General features: G+C 41.3%; 1 protein-coding gene across 2 annotated transcripts in view; it reads right to left on the bottom strand.

Annotated features, from left to right (window-relative positions):
• nol4lb (nucleolar protein 4-like b) overlaps window positions 1–12,199 on the bottom strand; it is a 99,936-nt gene that overhangs the window by 40,415 nt on the left and 47,322 nt on the right. For both annotated transcript variants that reach the window (XM_066702283.1, XM_066702282.1), the window contains exon 5: window positions 8,550–8,691. In XM_066702283.1, coding sequence (XP_066558380.1) covers window positions 8,550–8,691 — 142 coding nt within the window. The remainder of the gene's footprint in view (window positions 1–8,549; window positions 8,692–12,199) is intronic.

Raw genomic sequence — 12,199 nt, forward strand, 5'->3', positions numbered from 1 at the left:
CCTTGAGAATTACTGGGCTGTGCTGGCGTCCTATCACCAGCTGCCGATTAGCAATGCGAACTATGTGACTGTACATCTTCCTAAGGCCAGTGCTCAGTCAGGTGACGCCATTCCCTGGCAATGAAGCCTACAAGGTTTGCGCTTATATTTGCATTCATCTGTCAAGAGAGAGTGCAGCTGTAAGCTTGAATGTCAGTGCATGTATCTGCTGTAAAGCTTTGACAGTTAAAAAAAAAGATACACCCTCTTTGCAATGAATCACAACAAACTCAATCAAACCTTCTGTATATGACCTGCATGCTAAAGCAGCGCTTACATTCAGCATCTTGCTATTGCATGCAAGTCTTCAATTTAAGAACAATTAGGCTAAATGATGACGCCACCTAACATGTAGATAGTCTGCACAATTTAGTTTAATGGGGACACACACTGACACTCAGCATCAAAGACTACATTACCAGCAATTTCCCTAAATCATTATAATTTCCTGTAGAACCTCATCCTGGGATACTTGGTGTTTTCCCTGTGAAAATATCTGGCTTCAAGGTGATTTGACTGAAACTACATTGGTGGGTTTTAGCTCTTTCACCATCCTATCTCAGCACAGGGTAGGGGATGGGGGGTTGGGTGCCGAAGGACTCTTATAAAGACAAAGCAAAGCAGGAGAGATTTCTCAGGGAGAAGAACAAATACCACATGGGTTTCCATGACATCTTGTATAGGAAGGCAGAGGAGTTTAATTTTCAATTGTATTTATTTTAATGGACTTGTACTTCATGTATGACACAGTACAGTGCGAGCGGATATGTGTTCTGAATTTAGACAACGTGGAGTCAATATTCTGATCCTCGGCTCTATAGGATTCTATAGGAGTCAGTGAAGGAGAAGCAGGTCTGTCTAAATTAATATTTCAGAGCAAAAGGGCCTGCAGGCAGCCCGCACTGCCTTCCACAGCCAGTGTAAAACTCAACAACCGGCTTCTATTTTTTTTTTGTTCTTCTTTAAATAACATATCAGATATATTTCTGATCAATTATTAACATTCTGATCCTGTCCTATACAGGGTTCCCTATGGTAACACTTCCCCACACTACAAAGATAAATTGCCAACTGACTTCCACTGCACACGCTATTTCAGACCTGCACAGTAATAAGCAGCTTTGGTACTGCAGATTAACCCAACTCAAGTAAGAGGTCTTCACTATGAACATGAATCCATTGTGTTAAAAACAAAAAAACAAAGCCTATCCTAACTTTCAGCAAATTGTATTTAATCTCTGATAAAGACACTTTTCTGCCTGGGTCCATATGTAAGCTGCTGTGTGGCAGGGTGGTAAACTGGAGACATGCAAGACCGAGTCAGCGGTAACTGGGATCCTTGCGGGATCCCGGCTTTTGATAAAAGCTGTTCTTTAACTTTCTGTGGAGGGCTGCTGGTGGTGTGTTAGGTACCGAAGTAGTTCACTTAAGCCTAAAAAACTGGAACCGTGACAATTTAAATAAAATAAAACAAAAAAGGAACGACAAAAGAAATCATGCAGAGACCTACCCTTTTACAGTCCCTTATCTTATCATCATAGAGCTATTCATGTTAAATTGTTGCCTATAGAGAGGGCAAACGGGAGTAGCACCTGATACTAGAAGGTACAAATTTCAGGTTTTTTTTTACATTTATGGAGCAACCTTTAAACCGACGCTCGGAAACCCCTCTCATAAAACATTAAGGGCAGGAGAGATGTCTGCATGTGCTTGCAGATCTCTTTAAAACCAACACTACCATCTGACAAGAGGGCACTTAAACAATCCAGGAACTGAAGCACGTTCCAGGTCTTAAAAGCAAAGGCCAGGGATGAGAGGGATAGGAGCTGAGCAAAAGCATATCTTTACCCCACACGATCACCTACAAAACCGGGCTCTAGACCAGGATTACTTCTGATTCCTCATCAGCGAAAAAGCAATTTTACCTAACATAGAGTAACGGCTGCATTATAACAGCTGAAACCGTAGAGGGGTTGATTTATTTGGACTTTTTTCCCCATGAAGTGAATATGGTGAATGACAGAAACATCATGGTGGGAGCTGCTGTTGTCACTGTGAAGGGTGGTGAAAACACATGCTATTGACCTGACTTTAGGAATCCAGGCCTATCCTAATTCACAGCTCCTAACTGCGTGTTGCATTAGGGATATACTGCTAATTGCCCGATTACTGTTGGAATCCATTTCTGTAAACAAAACAAAACATCTGGGCCTCACTTCTGAGCTTTCATTTATAATTATTACTTGATTAACTTTGTTTAACCCAGGGAAAGTGGCAATTGATTAAAGGTTATTGGCTCGGCTCGGCTCAATGGAAAGTCCAATTTACTGGCACATATAGATAAAGATAAAGATTCACTCAAAGCGCGCTTTGAGAGGCATGGTGTTCTGTAGAGTTGGAATAAATAAAAACTGCTAGGTCGACAAATGAGGAAATCCACAAGCCTGGTTTAGTCTGTTTATACGGAAAGAACTAGATTGCATGACATCGACACATCTACACTGTTTGCCAGTTTGTAGTTTTTCTTCATAAGGTAGACCCCAAATCCTGAAATTAACTTTGCCAACACACTAATAATGAAATAGGACACACAGTGTGAATGTCATATGTTAATGGTCCTGAATTTTTAATAGTATTTCCATTAGGTTATCACATGATTATCGCAATTTTTTTCCTTCTTCTTCTACTGCCTAATCCCAGCTGTGAATAATTTCACCCCTATAAAAATGTCAGAGAATCACAGCATGCTGCCGCAAACACAGTGAAAGTAATTTAACCACTTTTCTCTCATGTTTACCTATTAATATCCCTTTGTTGTTCTTAAGGGAAAAGGAGGCCCTGGTAAGCCCAATGAAAATTAAAGATACATTTTAAATAATAGGAGACAGGATTAATGCTGAGTGCATTGATCTAGAACGATTCAAAGCATGTCAGGAAAACTGCTTTAAATTGGATTGGTCACTGGCTTTAATCACACGCCTTACGGCTTTCTGTCTTTCTGAAAGACGTGACTGGTTTGGTACCAAGATTCGGAGAATCAGAGAAACGGTTACATTTAGACGCCTATTGTGGACACTTACGCAGCCAAAGTAATACAGTGATCGTTAGAGAGCATTTAGCTCTGATGCAGGCTTTCACGATGTAATATACTGGACACCAGACACAAACATGGTCAGCATCTGTTAACATCAGACATCTCGTCCTGAGGAGAGAGCACACCGAGGTTCGGTAAATCGTGCAGGGTAAGAGAAGGTGAGTCAGGGACAAGACCAGGGCTTGACCTGGGAACCCCAGGTAATAAGGTCCTTGAATTTAAACACTAAACTATCTAGATCATTTATTACAGAACAGCAATGATGCATGCGTGAACAAAACCAAGGTGGCAGTTCAGTAATCGCCATAGTTTAAACGAGACAAAGGAATTAATTCTATAATTCTAAGCAAAATAAGCATAACCAATGCTACCAAACGGATCAACTGTGTAATACACAGCCATGCTCGACATTCTGGCTGAGCATGAGACGGCACCCTCTCCCTCTCTACTGCTTTGCCTGGGTAGAAACACAACAGCCCACCCCCTGCCCCCCACTCTGTAATTGCCACAGCTCCCTCATCTTCAAATGTTGCCCATATGTGTCAAGACTGGTCAGCTGCCCTAAACTAATGACGTGCCCCCATGCTGCTGTGCCTATGGCCCTCAGCATATGGAGGCTATGACTCACAGGCCATCTGAGAGAAAACCATCAAAGCATCACGTCTGTGATTAACTCAATATATCTACTGCTCTGCACCCCCCCTCTGCCCGCCCCCTACCCACTCCCCTTCTACCTCAAATCTGAGCAAAACATGATTTTTTATAACAAGCCTTAAGCCCAGGGAACTGATCCCCTTGCAATGAAATATTAACTCAAATTACCTCACTTGGAAACAAAGCAACACTATACTGTGTCCAAGCAGCATTGCTTAGTCACAAATACAGGACAGTATCTATATCTAGTAACATTATTATTGTTCCATAAAACAAAAATACAGAAAGGGCATTTCATGATGTTTTAGATTTATTTTTATGGTTCAACATTAACACTAAACAAAATGTACATAACTTTCCATTGAATGTTTTAAGGAAATAAGTTGTCTAACTGTCAATGCTGTGAAAAACACATACGTGTCCGGTACTCTGGTCAGAAGCTCAGATGTGTTTTAAAAAGCCAGTCAACAACGTCCTGCTTGTTGTGCAGATTTCTTAGCCTTTAGTCAAATAATGTGAAATACCCGCTGACTTTAGAATTGTTCTTAGACTACTATTACTATAATATTGATATAACTCCAATTTTCAGGAAAAGACCCATAATGACCACTCCAGTGTGAAAATTCTCACTTTCAATGCCGCTGTGCTGTCGGTAGGTTATCTGCAGATGTGGAATCCCCTCACAAACACTGTTAGATAAAGTAGGTCAGGGAGGCCTTTCCCAGTTTTATAACTTACTCGCGCTGCCTCTAGTATGCAATGAGTTGTAATACATTTTTTAAGAACCCCAGTGGAGTTGTTTTTTCTTGACCCTGCTCATGCGTCTCCAGAGAGATTAATATCAAAATCATTCCATCATCTCACACTGCCCCACTTTTCCATCCCCGTAAAAGGAAAAAAAAAAGTCCCACTGAACTCATCCCATCCCACATTCATACCTAGACAGCAGCATGTAGAGAAGATGAGGACCGAGACATTACTTTTGTGGCCATACCAATATATTTTTATATAAAAAGGAGGTGATTAAGTTAGACATCGTAATACTGCACTTACAGTAAGCATGCCTCGATACTGACATTTTTCGGTTATTCTCAGAACACGAAATATTCAATGCGGAAGGGAGAAAGCGTGCCCTGCTCAGAAACAGCCGATCATTATTATTGACAAAGGAGGTTTAGCCCATTTGTCAGGATGGAGCTGGCCTCCCTTGTCAAAAGCACCCACTCTTGCTTCTTGAGCCAGGAACCTTGGCTGTGTGGAAGGCTGCACAATCTGTATTGAGTCATTTGACAAACTCAACCTTCAAAAACCCTTTAGATTGATGGCGGTAGTGCCCTGGCCTCTGGTCCCCCACCCCCTTCCTCCCCACCCCTCACTGCCAGGCTGAGGGAAACACTGGAGCATAGATGAAAGGACGCAGAGTGGCAATGCTTGTTAAGAGGGTGATATATAGTATCAGCAAGGATCAAGTCTTCTGAGGTCTGTAATGAGGGCTCTGAGTGCCAGTTTTACTGCCCATTAGCACCGGCATCATGCTATGCCGCTCGGAGCATCATAAAATAAAAACAGTTCCCATCAAGCCCCGTTTGATTTAACTATCAAATTAAGGGAAAGGTCCCCGCAAAGTACTGTAGTTATTTGGGTTTCTTTGACACGGCACGTGGAAAGCCCCTCCAACGGCAAATAAAGTGTGGTGGCATTGTTAATTTGGATCTTAGTGAAATATTTCAGGTCATCACCTCCACCACCGCAGCAAAAATTTATAAGCAAGTGCCTGAGTCATTATCTGATCCCTTGATTATGATCTATCTTCCTGGGCAAAATTACAGCTTCCTCAATCACAGTGAGTGCCTCATCGTTAGCAGAAAGTCTAAAAAAACCTCAAGTCAAGTGGGTGGTAATCAACCTCAATAACATCACTCTGATTACTGTACATAGAAGTTCTACTTCTTTTCCATACACCCCCAACCCCCACCCCTGGCCCTTAGAAGAACTATTTCAAAATATATATATGGTTGTCCAATTAGGCAGTGGTCTTACAATCATGGAACGAATCCTCTAGATGTGGATGGCCATCTAACCAATCGATTCAGGAGTGCACCAACGATGGGATGCTTGCACTGGTGAAACAGCAGAGGAATCACTGATATTGTTGGCCACCTTCTCTTACGATCACAATCACTGCTGTGCAAATTGAGGACAACGAGACCCGTGCATGTCTCTGATCTCATGTATTTTTAATGTTTTAATTTGAAAGAAGGGCTACGAGACACAGGAGAATAATATCACTCTGTTAGTTGGGAATAATGCAATACGGGATTGTGGGCAGTCTGTGTGTCATGACTACCTAATTTTGTTTACCAAAACCAGTCAAACAAAATCAATTAACATTTGTTTTAACCATGTGCAATTCACGCCGGCACAAGGCTTTATATTGAACAGTTACTTAAAACACAAATGGAAGTAGAGGGTCCATTAAGTAATCTTTTGGAGCAAAGCATATGGGTGCATGCATGCATACATAAAGTGTAACATAATGGCAATATCTTCCCTTCTCTTTCACTCTACAGATGAAACAATGTGGACATCCTTTCCAAAGTGAAGTGAAACTGTTTAAAGCCTTTCAGAGTAATCAGTCATATCATCTGTGATCGGCATCAGTGTGATCCACTCCAGTCATCTCCTTAGGGCTTCTTCTATGTACTTGGACTCTATATAGGACATCTACAGTTGCTAAAATCACAACATAGTAAATATCAGTTGTAAAGGAAATACAATATAGTAATATTGTAATATATAATATCTCACACTAGCCACTACCAAAAGATGCACAGGGAAACAATAAACATTCATAAATCAATAGGAAACAGGAATGTGAACCCCTGTGATTTAATCCCAAGATCCAGGTGGTTAATTTTCGAGCTTACTGGCCAAGTACCTAGATATGAAGGATCGGGCTTGATCATTCCATGTTTATTGAATTCTATGCCTCTGTAATGCCGTGTGAGACCAGTCTCCGAGTGTGGAGATATTCTCACCCCCTTCCATTTCATTACAAATGTGTTTCCCAAGAGCCGGACAGACTAACATTGCTTCCCTGTATATTTACTCCACGGACATTGTCTTTGCTTTTGTTCAAGTCGTGCATATTTAACAGTTGAGAAAATACAAAACAGAACTCTCATTTTCAAACAGTATAGTAATTTGCATTGTTCTATATTATATGTACACAATTTGTCTCTAAATTTGGGATTGAAATAAAATGTGTGCCTTAATCAGTTTAGTCACAGACAAACGGAATGATGATCCAAAACTCAGATCAAGTCCGATTAAACAACATATCTCGCCAAGGTAAAACGTAACCTGTTCATGAGCACAAAACTACGGTGAAACAGATCCCAGGTTCACGCCAGTGACTAAACAAATAAGGCACAGGGAGCGAGTCTCACAGCACTACAGTATCCTACTGGGTATATTACTGTGCATAATTTATTGACCTTTTAAAGCTTTAAAAATAGAACTGGAACCAAAAAATATAAATAAGAAAAGTTGAAGGCCTGACGATATGCAGGCACTCTGCTCGGGGGGCTCGCACATCTGGGCCAGCACTGTGACCTCGCCCCAGCCTGCGCTGAACCTCAGCAGCCCAATCAGCTGTGGAGGAGCAGCTCCAGGGCAAGACTTCCCAGCAGCCTCTAGCCCACACCTTCTAGCAACGGCCAACCAACCATGTTTCAGGAGAGGCGCAGTGGGAGATTGTTTTGATCTGAATCGACTGCAACAGCTCCTCTCACTCCGCTCTGGCCTTTCCACTTCACTCAGATCACTCAGAGACCCCAGTTAAAACCACAACCCATCTCCCCCAGGACAGCTTTGTACTGCACGGCTCGGGAAGATGCATTATTTCCTATGGGTTTCTTTGGGAATGGCTGGAGGCCCCATCTGAGTGAGCATTGTCGATTTTGCACACACAGACGGTATCAAGGAAAGAAAGGCAGCATGCCTCCACTGGCTTGTCGGGTTTGCTAGGTGATAACTTGATCCTAGAATATCATCCAGGGGTTGGTTAAAGTGATTTGGCTTCAACAACATGGTCTTGTTAGTTCCCACATGACAACTTCTGTTACTTGTGTTAATGTAGACGTAAGCTTAAAACTAATCACATGCCCATTCTCCTCATGATTTGTGTCTGCTTATGTGTATAATAGCTCTAGATGTCCCATAGAAAATAAGTCTTTATTTATGGTTATATGTTCGATAGTGCGTTTATTATTTTCCTGTTCCTAACGCAAAGCACTGACCTCATTTATAACATGTAATTAAACCAGTTCTCTCTGGAGGCTCACTTAAGAGGAAATCTCTAAAAGAGACAGATCACATTCTTCTTTCTCTCTCCAGTTTTAGATGGCAAGAATCACACCTACCTGCTCTCTTGCTGCTTCATTCAAGGGTTTCTGAGGACATGGGACTTACCTAGTCATCATTTACCCGACCACAACCATGCGAAAGGCTTTACAATGTTATGTAACATATTTGGTATTATTACATATCATTTACATGCAATATATTATTTATATTAATAATAATGATATAGGTGGCAGATGTTGCAGATTGATGTAAAATTGTTGATAAATTGACCAAACTTCACAAACTTCCTGTGTTTCACAACTTTAACAACTTTGTCAAAAGTGTGCACACTGTGGGCCGCCGCCTTTCCCACACCAACACAGTGCCCAAGAAACGGGGGGTGAAGTGTCCTTACCGTCTTCCTCTTTGTGTGCATTCTGGGGGCTGTGCATTCTCTCTCCTTGGCTGGGGCTCAGGTCAGATGTGGTGCCAGGATCAGCTGATATCCATGTGGGGTCGGTCATATCAAAATCCTCGCTGCTCACTGAACTTTCATCCTGACCAGACAAAACAACAGGACCTCGTGTCAATCCACCATCAATGCAGAAGATTAGGCCACTGTGTGCCTAAATTGTCTCATATTACAAAGAGCATGTATGATAGACAGTTTTTTTCAGCATATCTTTATTCTGCTTTTCTTACTTGAATGCAAGTCACGCGCCGACTGTATTTTAAGGTTGTCACACTCTTTGATAGAGTTTAGTAATTGTGTATCACTAAGGGGTTAAAATCTCTGTGGCACCATTGATTTGGTGGAATTTCTACATAAGACCAAAAAACCACTTATGCTAGATTCAATTATAATATGTCAAATACAGTAGTCAGAGCATACAAAGCAATATGTAGTGTAAGACCAAGCAGTGAGTCACTTAGCAGGAAAAAGCAACCCCGTTGTCTCTTCTCAAGCTATTACATCCGCCAAGCAATATCCCACAGCTTAAACTCTTTAACAGCAGCTGGTCAGCACGTCGAGAGCAAAAGCTGGACTGAAAACCCATCTCTCAACCTATGCACAGCAATCCCCAGGAAATCTGGAACAAAATTACATCTTGTCTTCTAATGAAACCATGGAGGACTTCTAGGAGATGCAGGTATTTTTTATTTTCTAATAGCGTCTCCAGTCCAGTTGCTATTCCATGGATACATTATCAACATCTTTCGGCTCAGCGTTTCTTGTTCGTTTTTTTGCTAATGAAGTACAATGCGTGGCAGCTGCAACCAAACAGAGGAACATGGTGTTTGTCCACATCGCATCAGCATCTTGCATTGCAAATTTCAAACATCTGTCCAAATATGACAAAATAATCGCTTTCTTCCCCTTTGGCAATATTCTATTTTGTGTGTGTGTGGTAAACAAGGTGATAAAACTGTAGTGTCAAGCTAAATAACAGGAAAAGGCTAGCCCACAGTATAAATAGGCAATTAGTGTACTTATGTATGCATGTATACATGCATACATTATAAGTGTGTGGGGGTGCTTCCAGATTTCAATTCGTGGTACATTTTTTGTTAACCATTAATTTCAGCCAGCTCTTGAGTTATGCATAATTATCTGCACCAAACTTCAGCATGGGAGAATGACAAAAAATCTCCCAAACATTATAGTGAAGTTCATTCCAATACAAAATATATTCGGTGCAACCAGTTCCTCGAGAATTAAATTAATTATCAATTCACAAGAAAATGAACATGCCACAAGTTTGTGTTTAAATCCCGTTTGGTGGACTGCAGTGCAGCTACCTGCTCACTATAGACTAGCTGTCAAGATACTGTTGGAAAATTCGGAAGATGGCAGCATTGAATTAAGGAAACAGGTAACTCCTTTCTCAGGCTTCTATTTTTTTCCTGAAGGGTTATGGCATTTTTACATAAAACATCTTACTGACATCATATTAAATGACAATTTGAAGGGTAAATTCATACTGAATGACTTAAAGATAGCTACAGTGTCTATTCTTGAGCACTGCTTATATACATAAAAAGACACATATAAAACTAAGCTCAACTTTAAATGAATCCATCAATGATACAGACATCATACTTTGTATGGAAAAAAAAAAATAACTTCCATGAGGTCGTACCCTTTTTTTCATAACACATAACACAAAGCAGTTTATGTCCGTCAAGGCATGTATTTCAATATTTATTGGTTTCCGAATAAAATGCTGTGATATTCCTGCCTTGGTTTTAACTCTTTCTCTGTCTCCAGTCCTACACCTAAAACCATATGAACCACAATTTCTCTCACAACAAATCAAAGGCATTTACACCAGTCATTCCAGCAGCAACAGCACTGGTAGCAAAATATTGTTTAGTGAAATATAACATTGCATGCAGAGATAAATCCAGCCCCCAAACAAATCCCGCAGGAAAAACAAAAAACAAAAATAAACGCTGGATGCTTTAACTGTGATTTACACTGGACTCCACTATTAATGCATGTGTCACACTGGAACAGCGAGTGAGAGAGAGAGAGGGAGAGAGAGAGGGAGAGGGAGAGGGAAGGAATAGTGGGGCTCTTTCCCTCTGCTGTATTGCTGGCCAAATGAAATAAAAGCCAGATATATACAGTAATAATTGAATCAGTTGCAGTTGATTTATGACTTCAGTTGAATTAAAAGCTACTTAGGGACCACACGGTAGACAGTTAGAAACCTCCAGCACCGTACCTTGCTAAGTGGCATCTTACCAATAGGATGCTGGGTAATGGCAGGCGGAGGGCAGCGGCAGCAGCAGCCCGCAGTCCATCAGGCTCACAAGCTGTCAGTCACCTGAGGCCCAGCGCTGGCAGCCCAGCATGCCATCCAATTGGTTAAAATGTTTAACTTGCAAATTGGCCTCTACATTATTAATGCAGCCCAGTGCCTTCTGAGGGACAGCTCTCAGTGAGCGGGAGCAAAATCCTTCAGAAAAACTTGAAGGAACCCATTGCACAAGCTAGTCTAGAAACACAGGAGACAACACTACTATAGCTGACACGTGTAGGATGACTTCATTACAGATGAAATGCTTCGACACTGAAATGGAAAGGCGCTGAAATAGAACGACAAATATAGGTTTTCTGCACAGGCTGAGTCAGACATACACAGAACGTGCACTCCCTCATAGCAGGGGGTGACTGGAAGTAGAGCAATGTATGGGGTTAACCAGGCCCATATTATACACCGACACCACGTTCTCTTCACAAAGTAATGAAGCCACTTATAACCATTTCATTACTAGTGTATAAGCCGCATACGGGAAAAATTGGTTGCTATTGTAACCTATTGCCATGCCGTTGCCAAGGGCTTTTCCCTACACTTATACTTATAGGCAAAATCATCTGCTAAGGCCTCACAGTGAATACCATGGGAATAAAGCACTTGTTCTGTCTGCTTTGGAACAACAGCCATTTCCTTTACAGGTCTGCATCTGCTCCACGGACTAAGCCAGCGCCCTAACTGAGCCCACTGGGATGAGGAGGGCATCTGGCCTGGATTTGTGGTAGGCTAGATTAAATGCCTCTCTTCCACCTGCTAGCAAAAACTGGAAAGGGGAGCGGTCCTTGGGAGGAAGCTATGCTGGTCTAGATTCTACCAGGCCCAGCAAAACTTGCAGTTTTTCAGCAATGCTGGGAGCAGGAGGGAATGAGGAGAAAAGGGTCTTCAGCCAAAGTTGCTAAGGCACAGCCCAGGTCTGTGAAAGTACAGATTTATCACTTTATTATAAGCAAAACAGTTCATTCTCTGTTGTCCAGATCAGTTATTCACTGGTGTAGCAGTACCATCTTCCTCTAGGCAATCTAAGTACAGGTAACAACTTAGTGACAGCTGATGTAAATTATGTGTAATGCTTCCTTGTTTAAAGCATAGTCACATTGTCAGAATCAAACATTTATTATGAAAAAAATGTAATACATATAACATAACCACATTAATCATTTTAAAACAATTGATCTCAAGGATCACCATTTAATCTGGTGCTAAACTCCTTTTCAATTACAATCCAATAATATTTCACTTAACT

This window comes from Amia ocellicauda, chromosome 4, assembly GCF_036373705.1.
Source record: "Amia ocellicauda isolate fAmiCal2 chromosome 4, fAmiCal2.hap1, whole genome shotgun sequence".
Taxonomy (NCBI): Eukaryota; Metazoa; Chordata; class Actinopteri; order Amiiformes; family Amiidae; genus Amia; species Amia ocellicauda.